General features: G+C 38.7%; 2 protein-coding genes across 2 annotated transcripts in view; one reads left to right on the top strand and one right to left on the bottom strand.

Moving 5' to 3' along the window:
• Positions 1-10,164: 10,164 nt before the first annotated feature.
• Positions 10,165-22,026, top strand: part of lsamp (limbic system associated membrane protein) — a 741,226-nt gene continuing 729,364 nt past the window's right edge. The window contains exon 1 of the mRNA XM_084951574.1: positions 10,165-10,373. Within this exon, the coding sequence (XP_084807700.1) occupies positions 10,310-10,373 (64 nt within the window). The 5' untranslated portion in view covers positions 10,165-10,309. The remainder of the gene's footprint in view (positions 10,374-22,026) is intronic.
• The window catches only part of LOC146374121 (uncharacterized), a 227,498-nt gene continuing 216,059 nt past the window's right edge, over positions 10,588-22,026 (bottom strand). Inside the window, exon 3 of the mRNA XM_084951519.1 lies at positions 10,588-10,673. Within this exon, the coding sequence (XP_084807645.1) occupies positions 10,588-10,673 (86 nt within the window). The remainder of the gene's footprint in view (positions 10,674-22,026) is intronic.

A 22,026-nucleotide genomic window follows, 5' to 3' on the forward strand; every position in this document is an offset into this window, starting at 1 on the left:
GGCAGTCATTTCATAACAATGAAATGAGATCCCATGCCTTCTAAGGATAGAACCCAGAGGCAGTAGATACAGTGAAAAGAGCAGTGGCCCTAAAATTGAGCCCTGTGGGACGCCGCATGACAGAGGAGCAGAAGACGATTCGTAACCGAGAAGGCTGACAGAGAAAGTTCTATCTGACAAATAAGACCTAAACCAATTAAGTGCAGTGCCACCAATACCCACTACATCATGTAATCGAGAAATTCGAATATTGTGGTCTACGGTGTCAAAGGCAGCAGTTAGGTCAAGCAAGACAAGAACAACATGGTTACCAGAATCACATGCCAAAAGGATGTCATTAAAAACCCTTAATAATGCAGATTCTGTGCTGTGAAGGGTTTTAAAACCTGATTGAAAAACCTCAAAGATTCCATTTTCATCTAGAAAATCTTTCAGTTGACTAAAAACAATTTTCTCTAAAACCTTGGAGACTAAAGGCAGACTCAGAGAGAAGAGTCAGACAGAAAGAAGATGCCATTTGCGGTGATCTATCACATTAATAAAACAAAAAAGGGGGATATCTCGCCGCTGTCTTGTAATATCAGCTTATAGAACAATAACTGTGGGAATATTTTAAATTCAGTGCAGACATTTAAAGCTGTGGGTGACCGTGTAATTCAAGGAAAACCTTTGGCTGTCACAGACATTTACTGCTACATAAAATAATAATAATAAGGCTAGTAAACAGCTAGCAGACAGCTACTATTAGAAAAAAGAATTTAAAGGAGTCAGTTAAAATAGCTTTTAATGTTTATGTGTATGAAGGTATATATTTTTATAATTCCCAATAATTCCCAGCTTTATTATAGCTGGAGTGTTAACTGGCATTAACAGTTTAAATTGTATTTCTTTTAACTTATAGCTTTAAAAAGCTCTGCCATTTACACTGTTGATACATCAGTGTAAATGTAAATGACAAAAGACAGAAATCACATTGTTTTTCTTTTAGGTGCTTCAGTTAGTCACCTACATCAGATGCCCTTCCAGACACAGTCCTTCGCATTCATCCAGGCTTGGGACCAGCACTAGGAGTACACTGGCTTAAAGTTTCCTGTGACTATGTTAAAAAGATAAAAATCCACATAATCCATCATTTAATAAAAAAAAATTGAAGCTGTGTGGTTGCTCAGCTCTTTCAGTCTCCTAATAAATCCACTACTGACCGGCTGGGACCAACCCTATTCCAAAGCAAAAGTTCAAAAAGCTTAAATGTCCTCAGAACGTATTTAATTTAAGGGGGAAAAGGATTAAATAAGATGAAAGTGTCAGTGAAAAGAGGTAAAACAAAATAACAGAGAGAACAAAGGAAGGCAGTTGTAGAGACAGACTGCTGTGCCATGCAGGGAACAGACATTTATGTGATGCTGCGACAATTCATCATGTAATTTAAAAAAATAAATGTTGCCCGAAAAAACAAGCAAACAAAAAATAATTAATAAAACAAGAACAACTCTTCAACATCTTGATGGACTCACTATTGTGAAAAGTCATTCAGGTCAGGAGTGTATTTTTATACCTTTGTTTGAGTTGCCGATTTCATTTGTTCACTTATGTAAAGAGAGTTTATAGAAGCTGTAGTCCATGAAAACAGCAGACACACTGACAATACACAATTTATATTTTTGCCCTTTAAGGTCATAATTATTTCTTTCCTTTATCTCTTTATTCACTGGTTTGCAGATATCTTGCCTCACCACACTACTATGATTGCCTTCTTTTACAAACAAAAGGTTGTGCCACATCCAACTAAACAGTCTTCATCTATATTTAAACATTTGGTCGTGTATATGTAAATATAAAACAAGCTGTTATTTTCCAACCTTATTTGAGCTGCAGTTTATGAAACACTTTGTTTCTTAGGAACCAATTATACATTTTGTTTGCTCTCATAAACCTACATTTCTTTTAATTATAAGTTGTCCATCTCCCAGCAGAAGTCAGTAGGTGGAGATAATAATGTAACATAATAGCATAAAACAATACTTAAACCTGTAGATTAAATTATGATAATTCAAGCTCTTACCAGCTGTTTTATCAGGAAAAAATATGCCATATAGATAAAAATTACCCAGGGTGGACAATGGATCTCACCTTAATACAATACAGTTATAACCATCAATGAAACTGTAGATGGTATATAGTTACTTTGTAAGTTGTGTGTATGGTGACATTTTACAGATGAAAGACTTTTACTAAGTAAACCATAAAAAACAAATGCCTTGGTAAAAACCTTCTGTTAAGCTGAAGATGTGAAATCCGACCCTCCAAAGATGTTTATGCAGATTGGCTGCAGCATTCTTAATAATATAACCAGTGTCTGCGATGTGCAGGTAGCTGCCCTGCATGGTGATGGGATGTGGCAGTGAAAGAAATCTTATCATATTATTTAAATTTGGTTAGAATCCTGACAGATAGACATCAGCTGGATTGTTCTCATTTCCCTGAGTGCTGTGCAATTATTGCAAATAAAAAAGAAAACAAAAAAGAAGAAGATGCTGCTGTCTGTAAACTACGTGTCATTCTGCCAGTAATGAAATAGCAGTTCTAATCAGTGGCCATGCTGAGCTCGTGAATATTTGTAAGTTGGGAGTACTCCAACTTGTAGACCGTAGACAATTAGATTTGTTGTTTGAACTGGGCTTTGTATGCTACACAGTACGGCCCCTATCAGGTCCGTTAGCGCTTCTCTGCAACCATGTGAAAGACAATAAAGCTGCATGCACAATACTCAAAACAGCTGAAATAAATGAAGTGAAATCATTTTCAACATTATAAATGAAACGTGATCTTTTCCTGTAGGAACAACTTATAATGGCCTCTGTAAAAAAAATAAAAAAAACAAAAAAACATCTGTCATCCTATACTGCTGGGAGCTCTGGGAGGTTAAGAGCCACTTCCACAACATTGTGTGAAACAGCATGCAAGAAAACAGACCTGCAGGAAACCTCTCAATGCGTATGAGTGCAGTGAGAACAGATACAAATGAGCACAGAGAACAGGAATTTATTTTGCGGAAAAAAAATTCTTTATTTATGTAAGAGTTGCAAATCGGCTGATGCAGAGAGTCATTAGCTAATGCAGTTCAATACGGCTTTCCGAGCTGTAAAGGTTAACACGTTTATGGCTTCTTTCCTTCTCTCTCTCCACCAGGAATCGACCATCTTCAACAATTTGTTGGCAAACATAATGTCCATTTCCTTTATCATTTAATATTGATAAAGGTCCTCAATTTAGGTAACCATAATCCCACAGTATTAGATACATCTGTTCTTTTCATTTTAAATGTTGTAAATACGTTTCTGAAACTGAACTGGAAGAAAACATTAGCATTCCATTAGCATTCCTCATTATCCCATGATCCATTGTGTGTTCATGGTGTTCATAAATCTTGGTGATTGAGTCATCTTCATGTCATTTGGACCATCAGTCACTGGATAATAGGGTCAAGGACTTCAGGCCACCATTGACAAGAATCCAACTGAACCACACACTGCAAAGCTTTTGGTGAAAACAGTGGACATGATGAGGTTTTTCTTTCATATTGCACAAAGACCTTGGTGATATTTCAAACAGGATTTAAGATAATGTAATATTTAGCACTGATGTCTAATCTGTCCTCAGCTCACTCACATTTGTGAATGCAAGTGGAGATTAAATGACTGAATGGCTTTGTCTTTAGCTGTTAAAATTAATGTTTATACTGCTCCCAATGACTTTTAACCCTATGAAGATGTATGCATTATGGTGACAAAATTCCATCTCTACTCACACAGTGAAATTGCCAAGACTTTATTGGCTTAGCTGCTCATCTCATCTCAGGTCACAGCAATTTGCATGCTAATGCTTACCCGTGACAAGCTGTTTGAACCTTGGAGGAATTTTTCCTGCATAGAGTCAAGAGTGACACCTCAATCGAATCACTTCTCTTCTGTGTGCGAGATGGAAATATGAATCAGTGTCTTTATTACAATCTTACAGGTTGACAAGTGACATGTTCTATGTACAAACAAACATGGTTAATTACTCGGCAAGCAGCTGTGAAAACATTGGAGAAGCCTCTGCCATTTCTTAATGTGTGATTTTTTTCTTTTCTGGGGTGGGGGGTGGGGGTGGGGTGGGGTGGGGGATGGGTGTTCATTAGTGCTACTTATTCTGTGGTCTGTGTTGTTGCTGTACATAGTTATCAAAGCAAGACAACTCTGAGACTATGGTGTGCAATGCTGAAACAAGACACCTGTTGTCCTTATTCAGCTTCTACAAGTGTAGTTGTGTCTACACTATGTCACTGTTACCGTGAACTGAATCAGAAGCTTATATTAGCAACTGGAGGTTTGAAAGTATTTGCTGATGTGACAGTGCTGTACATTCTGGAGCAGTAGCACTAGGCTCCATATAAGGAACCAGATAGTGTTGTTGAGCACGAACTGATTTCTGCTTAAACGGAGAAAGTCCATCAGCTCCTTTGGGGTAATGAAACAGCTTTAAATTCTCCAATAAGGTTGCTATGTACTTCCTTGTTCCTTTGTCTGATGCGTTCGGGGTGCTAAAGGATGGACTATGCAAATAACAAATAAATAAGTAAAAATGACAAAATTAAATAATATTTGTTCCCCCATGACGATTCTTTGAAGTGGCTTCATGTGGTGTTCAGATACAGTATGCTTAAGGAAAGAAGTGGTGGGAGTGATGAATCATCTCATCAGTGTCTTCAAACCAAAGATTGAAGTCCCACACACATTAAAAAAAAATATTTTTTCCATTTCCTGTGACTTTATCACTGTGGTGTTTGCAGCAGATGATTTCATGATTTAGATAATCAATATATAATGACTAGCTTTGTTTTAGTGCATGTCTGTATCTGTGTATTCACTATTATTATATAGGTGCAAAGTGGCTAATTCAAAAATAAAGCACTAACACTGACATCAGCTGGTTTGAGCTTGAAACCAGATTGATTGTTTGCTTATTCATTTCAAATGGAACTCTTAGAAGGACACAGATTCAAGTGCAAACAAGTTTTATTGCTCAGCCCGTCGATGTTTGATCCTGAGAGGTTTGAAGAATCATAAAGATCTAGATAATCAACACTCTTCACAATCTTGTATAAAATTTCACTCTTTCAAAATATGGACTGTTAAGTGTCCCAGCTTCAATAAATAGATCTCCAAAACTTTCTTATGAAGAGTCAGTGACAGGCAGCTGAGTGGAATCAAGCAGAGAGGAGAAATCTGTCAGTGTGATGTTTGCCTCCACACTGACACTGTGTAAAGAGTGTGTGAAAAGCAGGTGAATGTGAATATGAATGTTTGATTTAAAGTCCCATGAAAAAAACCACACATATACATATGAACATGATCAACTGATCAGTGCTTCATTTGCATTTAAATTGTAAGCGTGTAGATTTTCTGTACTCCCAGGAAGGGAAAGTAGAGGCTGATAGGAAGGAGGTGGACAGAATGACAGTGAAGGAAACTGCTCATTAGTAGACAAGCAGTGGGTCTGCTTGGAGACAGATGAAAGAGGAAAAACTTTGAGCCAAGCCTGATAAGAACAAAGAGACACTTTCAGCTATGAACATGTCCATGTGCTTCTCTGTTAGTCTTCATAACATCAAGACAGAAGGTATCTATATCAAGTTTCCGGTTCAACTGCTCTTACTGGAGCAGAACTGCTTTTATTCAGCATATCTTCCCACCTGTCTGATCCTGTTAGACCACGACAATCTTTTTTATGGACTCAAAGAAGGGCTGGGAATCACAGGGACTCCTGAGGTGTGTACTGCACAAGGGGACCTATGTTTACGAGTGATCAGGTCCTCGTTTAACCAAAGTGAGTGCTGTATCAGACTGCTGTGGTAAAAAGAGAATGGAGTCAGAAGGTAAAGCTTTCAATTTACCACTCAATCCACATTCCAACCTTAACCTATGGACGTGAGATAAGGATCATGACTTAAAGAGTAAGGTTACAAACAGAAGTAGTTGAAATGAGTTTCCTACCTAGGGTGCCCAGGTCCGCACTTGAAGATTTTTTGAGGAGCTGCTGCGCCATGTCAAAAAAAGCCCCTTGAGGTAGTTGGGGTATCTAATCAGAAGGCACCTTCGTTTAGAGGTTTTCTGGGCACACTGAACTCGGGGACGCCCCGGTGTCGATCCAGAACCTACTGGAAACATCACAGATCTCAGCTGGCGTCATAACGAGATTCCCAAGGAGGAACTGCAAAATGTTCATGGGGAGGCTGTCTAGAGTGCCCTACTTACCCTGCCAATACCACTCGACTTTGGATAAGTAAGAGATGAATAACCTCAAAAAGAGAGCCTGAGCTCATAAACTTACCAAAAAAACTGAAGGAACTGCAGGCTGTTTTCATTTTGACTTATGTCAAAATTGACCGATAAGTCCTCAATCAGACTTTGTTGCTCTCTGAAGCAAGGTCATTATGTACAGTACTGATGTAATGCCAGCAGTTTCTGACAAAGTGACACTATTTGAGATAAGCATTTTGCTTTGAGATGAGTTTGTGAGAGTTCATTACAGAACCATCTGCTTTAAATGAGTGGCATTAGAAACAAGATGTTAGATGGTCTCTACAAAATCTACGACTGCAGTGCTGAGGGTACAGAAGAGGGCAAACAGGTGGGAAGAGAGGGTTCCATCTTCCGTTGGATTGACTAAATCCAGTGAACTGATTTAGTCTTAATCTACAGCTGCTTGTTTGATGAATTACCTAAGGATTAAAAAGTAATGTTACTCTGATATGTTGAGTGTTGAATAATTAGTTTTTAAATACAATGCTGTTTGCAAATTAATGGTCGGAAGAATGAAATGTGTGTGGTATCATTCATTTACAAATATGGAGGAATAATAAATAATCTTTTTTCTTCCATAATAGGTAAATATTTTTTCCTTTTGATGGGCAGCTACTTAATGTTTCAGAGTGAAAACAATCCCAAACACACTACAAGCATTCCCGAATGGAAGAAAACACCCAGTGAAACATGATCAGTCACAAAGTGGCCTTCCCAGAGATTCAATAACCACCTCAGTTAGTTGTAGTCAGTTTTTTTTTAAAACAAATGCAAAGGTTACTATTACACTACACTAAACTCATTGATGATGCTACCCCAGGTGACTGATCACAGCAAAGACACCAATAACAAAGAGGAAGTAAAGTGGAACGTGAATGTTCTTAATCACCGCTTCTCTATGTACTCAAATTATTTGATTGTTTGTGTTCTGTAGCTGTTTATGCTGGTCTCTTCCTGTTAGTAATCAGATCCAAATTTCTATGAAGAATAAAGGCAAAGTTACAGAGTCTAACAGATTTTAACAGCATCTTGGCTACAAAATATTGCTTTGTTCTGCCAACATTTGGCTCTCTATTAGAGCAAAGTGTTATGAAACTGCCTTGAGGGAAGTTTTTCATTCAGCAAAGGGCCTGAGTATAATAAGAACAAAACAGTCATAAATCAAATGCTCAGAAACAGTCTTGGGTAATCAGCTGGGGTCTGGTGTGGTGGGAAACACTGGGTTGGAGTCACTAGAAATAGACAACTGAGCTCTTTATTCAGGACAGAGACCAACAGTGGAGGCAACTAGAAAGTAGAGCTCCAAGAGTCATTAGCATCTGAGTATAAATCCTGCAGACATCTGTGACTTTACTGTAAATGATCCACTTCTGGAGGTCACAGCACAGTGTGGAGAGAGTGCTGTGTAATGTGGTATCATTTTAGAGGTTAAATCAATACATATCTTTTTTAGTATCCTGATACTTGATTGATGGAAAATCATGTTTACACGTTGGGAAAGCGCATTGCCAGATGTGATGAGACTTTGGTCCCTTTGAAATTTCACCAGAGGTATTTACAGGAATCCCATGAGGTTCATTCTGTTCATCTGGATGTAGCGTTTTCAGTGGGAGAAATGTTTATTTTCACTCATCCAAGTGACTTCTTCAGCCTCAGCTGACTGCAAGTTTCCCCGACCTTATAAACAGTACATTTGCACAATGACCGAAACTAGCCCACTGAACGAACACTGGTTGTTGATCAGTGTTCATGACCATTTGCATAATCATGATCAAGGAACTGACCACACAGCCCATTGTTCATGTGTTCTGTGTGAAAAAGTGACTGATTCTGCAAAGATGAGTGGACCAATATTCCTCCACAGCGCTGTGAAAGACTCATTGCCATGTAGGTTTGTATTATTTTTCCCCTTAATAATAAACACCTTCATTTAAAAACTGCATTTTGTTTTTGTTTATGTCATCTTTGTCTAATATTTGAATGTGCTTGATGATCTGAAACCTATACGTGTGACAAACAGTGAAAAAATAGGCAATCAGAAAGAGGGAAAAAACTTTTTCACAGCACCGTATGTTTTGGTGCAGAGAGCAACACAATTACTAAGCAGTAAATGTACTTTTAGCTGCTATTTGCACATCAGGGGAATATTTTATAGCCTTTGTGAAACTGTGATGTCACACAAGTCTGGATGTCTGTACCCATAACAGATGCAACCAGATAATGAATAAATTATCAGCTTTTGATTAACCTTTCTCTACCTTTTTGATTATTTCATTAATCTTTCTCAGCCTTCTACTCTTATGCCATTTTTGCCTAAACTCTGATGTGTGTTGGCTAATTAACAGAAGTGTTAACCTTGACAACAGTTCCATTTGCATCCTATACATAGGGTCCATCATTGTGATATGGCTCCAGACTAGGAGACATGTCATGGAAGGATCCTATATCTTCTCCACAGAGTCAGTAGAGGATTAAAATTCACCAACATTAGCTTGAAGATTTCACATTGACATCCAAAGGTTTGCCTGAGGATAGAAAGACTGTGGGCTGGAAATTAATTATGGATCAAGACACTTGGCAGTCAGGAGCTTTGACCTTGGTGCTCGGTGTTAGACATCAGTAGACTGAAGTCCCTGTTAAACAAATATGAATTATTTCTTAATGGAAGGTGGTGAAGAAGATTTTTTTTAACTGACGAGGTGTCAGTAAAAGGTCGTGAAATTGTCTAAAGTTATGGTTTGAACCAAACTGCTATGTTTGCCTCATTTCTTGATTCATGCAGTGTTGATGTCAGCTGGTAAGTTGGCAGTACTTTTACAAAGATGGTGAAGACTAACTAATGTGAAATCAGTTTGTACCATCTGCAACATAATTATAATCATGAGATACTTTGTGGAAAGCCTTATTATTACTATGTTTGTTTGTTCTGAACAATAATAGTTAAAATTCTAATAATTCTAGTTTCTATTTAAATACTTTAAACAGGAAGCTGAGAGGTGAGCTATACAGTTTGATAATGGGTGTGGTTTATACCAAAGAATAGCATTATGTACTGTATTTATAGGCTTTGAGAAACACTAAATGTGAAGAAATTTACGATCCCCAAGGTGCACAGAGAGATCTTTTTTCATGTGGAAGTGACATGAATAATGCATGGAAGCTTGGCATGGTATACTTTTCATCCACCTGGCTGATGATTTTTTTTCACAATTTGATTCCAACATGAAACACAGCTTCTTCACTTGTCTTTGTATTCTTTTGGTGAGACCGTTCTAACCGTTGCTTTTCTCATCTTGCTGCTGGCATGTTATAATGAAAAGTGTGTAAAATACAAGTAAGCTTGATGCAAATAAATTCTCTAAGCACGTAGCATCAGGTTTCATCAGTGAAAACTTCACAACTGAAGGGAACTGAAGGGAAACCCAAACACACTAAAGTATAAGCAGGTGTTTAAGTATTAATAATAACCGTGAACATGTTGATAATAGTATGTTGATAACATTAATGTGGTGGCCCTGCTTTTCCCATTTGCTCAAAAAATGAAAGCTCTCCACTCTGATCCCAGGAGAAGACACAATTCTTATCCATAGGTTAAAAAAATGTAATAAATAGCTTAATTGTTCCATATTTATCTAAATCGTTGCCCTCTTTAATTGGGAATTGATAAACATATAACTGAAGGGTTAGCTTTTACAATATATAAAGAAAAGAGAAAGACTAAGGTACACTCAGCCTGGCGACAGACCCACATACACACTTTCTGTCATTGGAGGTAGGGGTCGCTAATGTCCGGGAAGCACAAGTATAAGCAGTCTCAGGCTCTCCTGTTCATCAGCTCCGCTCAGGCTGGGATTTCTTCCTGCGCTCGGCTTCATCTGCAGCGCTTTCTCGTCGGGAAACTTACCGCTGGAGACGGAGCCTCATCTGGAGGAGCGCGGAGCTTTTGCACCTGAGTGAAGGAAACCATGGCTTACTTCTGGATACACACTGCGTGGATCGCCGGCGTCGCCTTCCTCTTTGGATTTCAAGGCAAGGGACCGTTTTATTCTTTTCATTTGGTTTCCCGCTAGGAAACACTGGAGTTAAGAGGAAAATTACGTCTACAGTGGATATTTAATGTGCGTCTGTCCGTCCGGTGCTGACTCGAGTTGTGAAGGTATGTGAAGAGACTTCCCTTCCTGTGAAACACCTGACAGGGCAGAGAGGTGGGGAGTCCTCGCGGTGAAGCTTCTCACTTTTACTGTTACAGCAGAGCGCCGTTCGGTCTGAATAAAGTTAGTGGTGAGTGTCTCGGAGCTGAGCTGACAGCAGTGAGCGCGCAGTAGCGCCCTGTGACACAGAAAAGAGCAGCACTGGAGGCTGATACCCCTGACAGCTTCACTTGAGTCTCCTCAGCAGGGGAGTAGAGTATTGCAGAAACGTGGAGGGTGCTGGACTGTCAACAGTTGTAGCTATTTAGGGATGTTGGCTGTATGTATAAACGCATGTCGGTGAAGAACGTGTAAAGTAATTGGGTTAGTGCCCTGTCTTATTTTTACTTCTGAGCCTGCTGATACTGTAAGATCTCAACATCTTAAAACTCATCTCTTCCCACTTTTGTAGTGACGCAACTGTAGATCAGTTTGGATCATTCGTTTGTGACCCTTTGCAGTCTTTTTGGCACTGCGCTTGTGATGGCAATAAGTCCATAACTGTGGATATGCGATCCATGTGGACTGTCGAGGAAGGAAAACAACAACAACAACAAAAAAACACAAAACAAAACATTATGTGTTAGGAAACAGATGAACAGAAGATACTATGGCAGGACAGAGAGGAGGAATTAATTTTCACATCTTCTTTCTGTCTACTTTAGTAATTAAGTGTCAGCTGTAAGTAATGATGCTCTCCAGACTGAGAGCAGATCGACTCTAAAGGAATTGTGAATGTTTGGAAATAGAGCTGTGGCAGTAGATGCCTAGTTTGAGGGGAATTCAGTTTAGATGAGAAAAGCTGCTGTTCAGTGAGCAAAGCAGTGGAAGCGTTTCTGTTTCAACCAGGGCACATACAAGGGGGCGAAGATGAGCACCAATGAGAGAACCAAGACCTCCATCGCATACAGGTCTACCTCAACAATATCCTAACAGACAAACTTTATGGCAATTTATTTAAGAAATTCTGATTAATGTAGAGATGTGTCAGGTGACCTGCTTATACCGATATTTGATGATTCTGACTTGGCAGGTATACAAACACAAATCAACGTCTCTTCAATGCAAAATATAATTTTAGTAATAAATGATTAATTTAAGTAAATGATTAAACTTTGCAGTTAAGTTTACAGGATCTTCCTTCAATCAAACAACTGAAAAAGAAGCACCCTGTTACTGGAAGGAGGTATAGATCATTAAATGAAAAGGAGTTCCTGTATCTGACACACTGTTATCTAACAGAGCAAATTCAACAATTTTACATTAATGAACAGGTAGTTACATAATTTTCCAATATGTTGACAATGTCACCAGATTGTAGGATATCGATTCTTTTCTATTGTTCACTCATCTCCTAAATTTTCCCTGTAACTGCTTTGCATTTTTGCTCGTACCACAGCTGCTAGCTTGTGGCTGACTGACAGGTGTGGATACCTTTACCTTGAGCCACTTTGCCTTTGTCACTGCAATCCCTATATGGGTAAATGTGACTTAAGTGTCTGATAAGGTTTGTTGTTCCAAAAATCTTTGTGGTTTAATTCATGGATCGTCCTCACTAACAGTGAAGAACTTGCTAATGGGCACGGCCAAATGCTATCGACATGTGCCTGCTCACAGTGTGTGGTTGAGACTGTATGTGTGCCGTCTGCGTAAATGAAAAGGACCACCTCATAACTATATGTACATGAGGCTGACTGGTCAGCTATCAGTCTGCTAGAGAATGCTGGCTTGTTCCTCAGTATGTATTTTTTCTTCATCTTTGACCTCTATTACCTCTTACTTCATAACTCTTGTGATTTAAGCCATCATTTTCTTTGTATATTTCTGTCTTGCAATTATTTTACCAATTCTGCATGCTCATGACAGACAGTAAAATCGTTGACAGCAGGCTGAGCCATTGTTTCCTCTGAGGGGAGCAATGATGCCCATCTCTCTGCAAAGCTACTTTAAAACTGTCATCTGCTGTGACTTCAATTGATTTGGATGTTGACACTGTTTGCTGCAGGCTTTTCAAAGTGCAGCCAATGAACCAGACCACCAGATAAACTGACTTTATGAAATAGACAGTAATATATATATTAGGAGTGCAACGATACACAAAATTCACGGTTTGGTTTGGTTCGATACTTTGGTGTCACGGTTCGATATTTTTTCGATACAAAAAAAATGTTCATGCCTTTTTTAATTTGTCATTTATTAAAATTATAAATATATATTTTGACTCAAAAGTACAGTTTTTAAATTTAATGTTGCTGAAACAACAAAATAAAAAAAAATAACTCTATCTGATCGAGAAATCACTCATCTTTGGAAAAGAGAGTTTATTACAGTTTATTATTTCCAAAATAAAAGCTATACTATACGCTTCTTCTGGGTTATATTCTCAGCAGCATATTAAACATATCAGGTCCCCATAAGGAGAATCATGTGCTAACGGCTGTCTAAATGACTCGGGTAAAGTTTGTAGCATGCGTGCTTGTTGTTTTTGTCTGCTTCCACTTGTCTTTGCACTAGGATGATGTCAGAGTAAATGTGCAGTCATATTCGTTGTGTTCCCACTAGTGCTGTCAACGTTAATCTCGTTGAAATGACGTTAACGCCACAACACGGCAAATCTCCGTTAACGAGCTACCGCGGATCGCCCCGTGCGTGGGGCTGGACGGCCAACACGTTAATGAGCAAACTGCGCTAACGCACTAGTTCCCACCAATGTAATTGAGCATTGCGTGGCACATCCAACATACTGTTTTACTTTTGTCCATGATGCGCTTACCTTCAGGGTCATACGTCACACAAAAACCAAAATAGTTCCAAACGCCAGATCTGAATGAGGGTGGGGGAGGTTCAATTTGCCATGTTGCAAGGAGAGCTTAACTTCTGTCTCGCTAGCTTGCGCTGCGCTCAGTGAATCTGCGTTCGACTACTCCGCCTAGGCTGCACTGTCGAGCGCAGATCCACTGAGCGCTCAACACAGACAGCATCGTCAGAAGAAAAGTTGATAAAATAAATTAAAAATTTTGTATTGTTCGATGCATATGCGTACCGAACCGAAAGCACTGTAGCGAACGGTTCAATACCGATACATGTATTGTTGCACCCCTAATATATATATCTATATCTATATACAGGGCTCTAGACTAATTTTTTGCCATGGGCGTACCGGTACACCTAACTTTAAAAAGTTAGGCGTACCGGCACAAAAGTTAGGCGCACACAAATTTTATAATAATTTATATAATATAATGTGTTTTTCTGGATACACTGTGCTTTTTCAGCATTCAAAGATTGATGACACCGTGTCAGAGCACTGGCTATGAATTTCAGAAGGATCAGGCCTTAACTTAACAGAAAAGTTAGCAATAGTTCTTTTCCTATTACAGCTACATCCACTTCTGTCGTGCCTAGGCTGCTCACTAGGGCTGGGTATCATCACTGATTTCTATAATCCGTTCGATTCCGGTTTTCAAAGTCCCAATTCGATTCAACTTAGCCTCAGACAGTCAGAAATATTATAATTCTGATCACTTATCAGTACTGACTTCATCAGAATTGTGAACATCACAGCAGATGCCTTTGTGTGAAAGTAACAGAGAATAAAACACAGAAAAACATGAATGAGATTTTCCTGGTCTGGCTTTTTATAGCAGATAACCTTAAAAATATTCTACAATGTTCTGCATATAAAGTTTAAATTTCTTCAGTATTGAACAACAGAAAAATAGGCTTTCTTGTCCGAGGTCATTTAAGTGAAAAAAAGAAAAAGAAAAGAAAAAGACAGCAGCCGACAGCGCTGTAAACAACGGTAGACTGGTGGGTAATAAGCGAATGAATAATACAGAAAACAGAGATTGGAGACGGGAAACTGTTCTTGAAGTACAGAGAGAGATAGAGAGAGAGCTAGCTGTGCATGAAGTGTGATTTTAATAGTCGTGGAAGCAAAACAGCAAAATTCATGACGACATTGATCAAATGTGAAGCGCAGTTTGCTGCTTCTTTTGCTGCTGGCTCGGTGAATTTTGGTTGGAGAGAGACAAAACTTGCAGCTCAGAATCAGCGCAAAAAGACGTAATCACAGCGCGGACCGGACGCATCAGAATTGCTAAGCTCCGACAGCGTGTCCGTCTACGGGCCGTCGGGTGAGAAAGCCGAGAAAGACAAAGTTGATTCTGATGCGTCGGTTCCGCTCCGTGTTTACGTCTTTGTGTGGAATCCGTGTACCTGCTCTCATCTGCTGTTTGGTTGTTGTTGAAATGGCACTTTCAACTGGACCACGGCCAATCAGAGAGGTCCCGCCCCTTACTATCTCTGATTAGTTTAGTCCACGATAGGGGCATAACGTGTGTCTGTTGTTGAACACAGGGAAGGTTGCAGATTTATTATTATTTTTTTGTTACCCGAACAGTTGGTCGCACAGGTGCAACCAAATATTTTTTTTTAGTCGCACCACTGAAAAATTTGGTCGCACTCTAGAGCCCTGATATATCTATATATATAAATATATATATACCTAAATGTTTGTTTGTTTGTGTGTGTGTGTGTGTGTGTGTGTGAAACAATAGCTTAAATGTGTAATCAGCTCAGCTGCTTTGTTCAGTTAACAGTATTTATCTTCTGCTAAGCATCCATTTTAATTACAAAGGTAAGTTTTTGTTCCGCCTATTCTCTCTCCCTTTAACAAGGGGAGCTGTATGGGCTCAAAATGTGGTCATAAATATTTTGTACTTGTAAAAAAGATTTGTATGTGTAAAAAAGATTTGTGTGTGCGTAAAAAAGATTTGTGTGTGCGTAAAAAAGATTTGTGTGTGCGTAAAAAAGATTTGTATGTGTAAAAAAGATTTGTGTGTGGACTTAGAAAAAAAACCCCTGCAAGTTACAAGTACGAATTTTGACCCTATTTTTCTTCCTTTCATCTGATTGGTCAATGTCATGTCAATCACAAATGTAACAATCCAATCAGAGAACAGATGGGTTTGGCTGTCAGAGGGGCACTTTTTTGAACTGCAGGTCTTTGAAGGGTGATACAGTTTGAAGCTGGAGGATCTCTATATAAATATCCGATAGCAGCTAGGTCCCCTAACTTTCAGCAGCTGTTGAAAGGATAAAGTTGTGCTATATCAGTGGTTAGAAATACCATTATTACTTTAGGATTAGTTTAACACAAAGTCAGGGCTGACCCAGGACCATTGCTGTGAGTCACAGTGCGCAGCATAAAAGTCCTTTCACATCAGACGCAGGATGTGCTGCTAATGCTAACTGCTAACTAAAAGCAAAGGATCCAGAATTTGTTACGCTGGCTGCTGGGCTCTGTGGGTTTTTGCAGCAGCTCTACCTGTACTAGATGCACCTGCTCCTTGTCTTTTCTATCTCTGACTTTATGTCCTCTACAAGAGTTTCTGTTTTTTTTGCTGGTTCTTCAAATGTTCAATAAAAACATGTATGCTAATTCATAACGAAGAAAGCTTTGCAATGAAGACTGTCATTTCCAAAACACTGCCCGCCCCCACCCCGCGGTCCGCAGCGCTGTTGAAAAGGCTGTGGAAGTCCCTATATTAAACACGTAGACCTGTGACACAAAAATCACCAAACTCGGACGACCACAGACTGTTTTCCTTCGTGGTGATGAAGGAAAACGCTGGGTTGGCATGTAAAAGGGCATTTATTCCCTTCAAAGACCTGCAGTTCAAAAAAAGCGCCCCTCCAACAGCCAAACCCATCTGTTCTCTGATTGGATTGTTACATTTGTGATTGACATGACATTGACCAATCAGATGAAAGGAAAAAAAATAGGGTCAAAATTCGTACTTGTAACTTGCAGGGGTTTTTTTTCTAAGTCCACACACAAATCTTTTTTACGCACACACAAATCTTTTTTACACATACAAATCTTTTTTACGCACACACAAATCTTTTTTACACATACAAATCTTTTTTACGCACACACAAATCTTTTTTACAAGTACAAAATATTTATGACCACATTTTGAGCCCATAGAGCTGCTAAAGTGTGAATTCTAATTTATCATCACTGCTCTGTTTGGCTTCTCATTTATTTTCAACACAAAATTTAGCAACTGAAAAACAAACACGCACATTACAAAAGCTATTGCCTCAATAATGTCAAAAAACCCCAGAGTGAATCTGTCAATGTTGAACATGAACAGGTTGCAGTTATATTTATTGTCTTAATTCATTATTTGAAACCAGTACAGCGAAGAACCTTAAAAGCAAACAGAGAAATATGTGTTTAAATCTATATTGCTAGATAGAACAGAAGAAAAATCGTCGGTAGTGTGATGCTACTGAGTAATTTCTGTCAGCATTGCAAAGTGCTGACAGTGCACCTTTCTTTGATAGTAGACTTTTTTGTGCTTTGTTTCTCTCACTATTTAAAAGTCAATTAAAGTCATATGTAAGACCATATAATTACATTAAAGAATTAAAGCGTTTTTCTCTGTTTAAGTGTTCAGCCATGGCATCAAAATGCCTGTTTGATCATGATCACTATTATTTCAAACAGGTAAACGTCTTTGAACAGGTTAATGATAACACTGTAAGATGTAAATCGAGCAAACGCTAACAAAGCTCACTGAATTTGCTGGAGGATTTCTCTGGATGCTGACGCTAAAGGTCCTTTGAAAAAGACTTTTCTTAATAAAAAACAAATTCTGGTGAAAGGCTGAAATTTAGCACAATAATAACATGAAGTTATAATGATGCCTAACAGCAGATTATGAAGCTCAGAACTAAGAGCTGGACATAAACTGGTCACATTTGTGAACAAGCCTGTGTGAAAATTGCTGCAAATTCTGCTGGACACTGCATTGTAGAAGCTGTTGTGATCAAAGCCAAATGCACTGATTAGTTTCAGTTGTGATTCAGATGCTTTGCTTTTCCAGAAATCCCAGATTGCATTTTGTGTGATGTGCAGTGCCAGTCGTACTGGGCCCACAGAAAGAGATTTTACAGTAGCTAAGTCTGGATCTGCAGGACAACAGTGGGGCCAAAGTTAGAGCTTTAATGCCACGAGTCTTAAAGAGGAAACATTAATACATTCAGTTCTTCTCTGAAGATATTTTTGCATCAGTTTATTTATATGCAACTATACTGAAGTGTTGAACAGCATGAAAAGCAACGTCAGTGGTTTTATTTGTGTATTATCTGAACTATTAATACCAAACCTCATGTCACAGATGTCATTTTAATCAGTCATCCAATGTTGCTGCCCCAATAACTGATATACAATTTTTTCTCCCTGTACCATTTATGTTTGTACCCTTCACTATTACACAGTGACCCTAGAACAGGGGTCAGCAACCTTTAGCACCCAAAGAGCCATTTGGACGCAATTTCCACGCAAAAGAAAACACTGGGAGCCGCAAATACTTTTTGACATCTAAAATGAAGATAGCACTGTATATATTGTTTTTTTACCTTTATGCTTTGTGTGAACAACTAAGGTGTGTTGCTTATGAAATCCATGAAGTGCTACAGAGAAAATTACATTTTATTTATGTAATTAACACATTTTGAACTCTTAAAGAAATAGAACAAAAGGAAAGACAGCCAGCTGAACTAAAATGATCCATGTAGCAAACAAAAGCTGTTGTGAGCCTCCTATCCTCCCTCATATCGCCTTTGGGCTTTTGGAGCCTTGACCTGACTTTAAAAAAAAAAAAAATGGAAAAAAGCACTATGCTGCTAAAAAATGAAAAATGGATATTTGCAAAATTCTGCCTTAATATGTATTTTACCTGGTTAAGGTGTGTGGCGGGGCGTGGCCTGCAGCGCCGCTGCAGGGGAGGCGGACGCACCTGAGCGGCACCCGCAATCACGCCTAATGTCTGTGCCATCTATGCTGTTGTGTTGGTATGTGTCGGGCTGTGAGCTTTAACACTGGCTGTATACGTACAGCAACCGTGTGTGAAAAGTGGTCAGTAAAAAGATGCTGAAAAGCAGCGGGTCTGCTGTGGTATGTTTACAATGGGACTTCTGCTCCTGAACCTCTGCGCACAGCGTCTGCAAATCGGGGCTGTACGAAGTCACTTTCATCTTTACGGAGGACTGTAAGCTGTCATCTGTGAGGCGCGAGCGGTGTTTGTTTTTAACATAGTTCACGGTGGAGAACAGCTGCTGACACAATGTGGATCCGAAGATCCATAATTAGCCTACCTGGGGCTGAAAGTCTCGATAAATGCACGGCGATTCGGCGGGAATATAGAATATAATTTTATATTTATATTTCAATATAAATATAAATATTACAAATTATTGTAATATTTTCAATATTACAATAATCTTCCAATTTAGAACTACAAGTTAAAAAAGAACTAACATAAATAAAATACACTTCAGCTAATTACTTATAATAATAATTTATTTTCCCAAACCACGCGGAGTCGCACTAAAAGGACTAAAGAGCTGCATGCGGCTCCGGAGCCGCAGGTTGCCGACCCCTGCCCTAGAACAAAGGACAGAGTATGGTATTTAAGGTTCTGAATATTTTGTTGTCCAAAATCTGGAAAAGATGTGAGGAAATACTGATGACACCTGACTGAGTAAATTGAAGAGATCTTCAACAGCATAGATGGTTCATAAATGCTTGTCCTCCACTGTGAGACCAGTTTGAAAAGTTGGGAACACTTATTTGATTCAGTGAACACCTTTTCAACTTTTCTGAAAGTAGCTACCTGTCACAGACATTTAGATTTAGAGTTGCATAGATTGCATCAACTATTCATGATTTATTTTCCCGAGTTTTAAAGTCTTCACTGTGTCTTTGTACAGAGATAAAGCTTATGCGCAAGTTCAATCCCAGGTGTTTGGTGGCTAATCTAAGCTTTACATCACTTCAACTTTCCCACGCTGTCAAACTCATTGCGACATCACTGGTCTAGTCCAATCATCTTTCTGCCAAACGTCTTCAAACCAATCAGACTTCACTCCGCGTACTTTAATTCTCACTGCTCATCTGTCATTCACCTTACAGACACCTCTTCCAGCCTCTCCCATGTTACTTAGGCTCCATCCAAGCCTCCATTTTTCGTTTCATATATCTTTTATTAGAAGCAAGTATCACAGTTGTTACAGGTTAATAGGACTTATGCCCCCTTTTTCCCAAGATATACAAGTAAAGGACGCCAAGTTAGTTCAAAATCTTTCACAGTGCCATTCATGGTATATCTTATTTTTTCAAGGTGAAGTGTATTTGTAAGCTCTGCGAGCCACATCTTTAATACAGGAACCTCTTTGCCTTTCCAAAGCTGCAGGATCAGTTTCTATGCAATGATCAGTGCATATGACATAAGACTTTTTTGAGCATATTGTAAGCTTTGTGTTTCTTTGGAGATCCCAAAGATAATTACTGTTGGATTTGGATCAATCTTGATTTTGAGAATATTAGATAGACAGGTGAAGATGTCACACCAAAAACCCTGAAGCCTTGGACAAAGTGCAAAACTATGTAACAGATTTCCATAATGTGTCATACATTTTTCACAGAAGGGAGAGCAGTCTGGATACATTTTGTGAATTCTTTCCCTTGAGTAATGTAACCTGTGTACAATTTTATGCTGAGTTAGGCAATGACTGGAAAAAGCGTATTTATGTTGCGTAAGACCTCCAAAAAAATCTTCCGATAGGGAGATCCCAAATTCCTTCTCCCACTCCTCTTTAATTGAATGAGTAGAAGGTGTACTCATCTCCTGTAGATTAGATTAGATTAGATTAGATGAGATGAAACTTTATTAATCCCTCGGGTGGGTTCCTCCGGGAAATTCAGTTTCCAGTAGCAAAGCACCGAAAGAAGTTGCATGTTACAGATACATTAAGGGGAATGAGAGTAAGGATATAAGCATAAATACACCATATATACACATATACACATATATAGATACAGAATATACAATATGGATAAATAGGATTGCTCATTTGAGTGAGTATATTGCACAGTGATTATTGCACAGTCAAATTGTAGTGAGTTATAGAATAATGAGATTCTCTGTTCGGACCCCTGGCTATCCAGCATGCTTTCAAACTGCGGCAGATGTGTGCGGATATAATTTCGTAGTAGAAGATATCTAAAAAAATGGCTACACGGTACAATCTTTTAATTGTTGAAATGACATGAAAGCATCGTTTAAATACAAGTCTTTTAATTTACGAATTCCCAGTTCCTGCCACACGTTGAAAGCTCCGTCTGCACATGATGGAAGGAAAGAAGGGTTCGATGTAACAGGGATACACATTGATAGTGGTTTCAGTTTAAATTTGTTTCCAGATTTCCAAAGTGGTATGGATCACTGGGTTATAGTTATAGTGTGCACTTCTCAAGAGAGTAGGAGAAAGTAATATTCCACCAACACAGTAAGGTAGGCAGTCCTCCCGTTCCATCTGCAAGCCATGGGGGAGTAACGCTGTATCATCAACTAAGAGGGAAATTATTCTTAAATTTGATGCCTGGTAATAATGCATAAAGTTAGGTAGTGCAAGTCCTCCAGGGGATCTGCGTTTACAAAGATGTTCTTTCTTTATTCTATGCGTTTTGTAGTTCCATATAAACGGCATAATAATGGCATCCAACTTTTTGAAGAACGATTTGGGCAAAAGAATTGGGATATTTTGGACCAAGTACAGATATTGTGGGAGAAAGATCGTCCTTATTGAGTTCACTCTTCCTATCAATGAGATAGGGAGTGTCCTCCAAAACTGAATGTTGTTTTTTAGCATCTCCAATAGAGGGAGAAAGTTTTCTTTCACTAGGGAACTATATTTTCTTGTTATTGAGATGCCCAGATATGTAATTTTTTCATAAGTTATTTTAAATGGTAGAGATACAAGCCACTCACTACTTTCAAATTTGATGGGCAATACTTCACTTTTTTCCCAGTTGATCCTGTAATCGGCAAAGGTGCCAAATTTATCAATAATGGAGAGAATGGAGAGGATGGAAGTTTGGTGTTTTGTTATGTATAGTAAAATGTCATCAGCATAGAGCGATATAGTATTAGAAGTATATGCTGTGTCATAACCATGTATATCAGGGTGAGTACGAATTGTCTGTGCCAGGGGTTCCAAAGCAAGAGTGAACAATAATGGACTAAGAACACATCCCTGTCGTGTCCTCTGCTGAGCTTAAACTGAGTGGATAATGTTTGGTTTGTAAGGATTCTGGCTGTGGGATTCTTATAGAGTAATTTTATCCAGGCTATAAAATCTTGTCCCAATTGAAATTTCTCTAAGACAGCAAAGAGATAGGGCCACTCCACATGATCAAATGCCTTTTCGGCAACTAAGCAAAGTATAAGTAGGTCCTGTTGCACCTTAGAGGAGTAAGTTATATTAAATAGACGCCTTAGATTGTTAAAGGAGCTCCTATCTGTTTGATCTGAATGTACCAGTTTATCTATTACCATACTGAGTCTACTAGCTAGTATTTTAGCCAGGATTTTTTGATCCGAATTTAATAAAGAGATAGGTCTATATATATGATCCCA

The sequence above is a fragment of the Perissodus microlepis genome, chromosome 14 (genome assembly GCF_051167445.1).
Source record: "Perissodus microlepis isolate ML-2025 ecotype Zambia chromosome 14, ASM5116744v1, whole genome shotgun sequence".
In the NCBI taxonomy this organism is placed as follows: Eukaryota; Metazoa; Chordata; class Actinopteri; order Cichliformes; family Cichlidae; genus Perissodus; species Perissodus microlepis.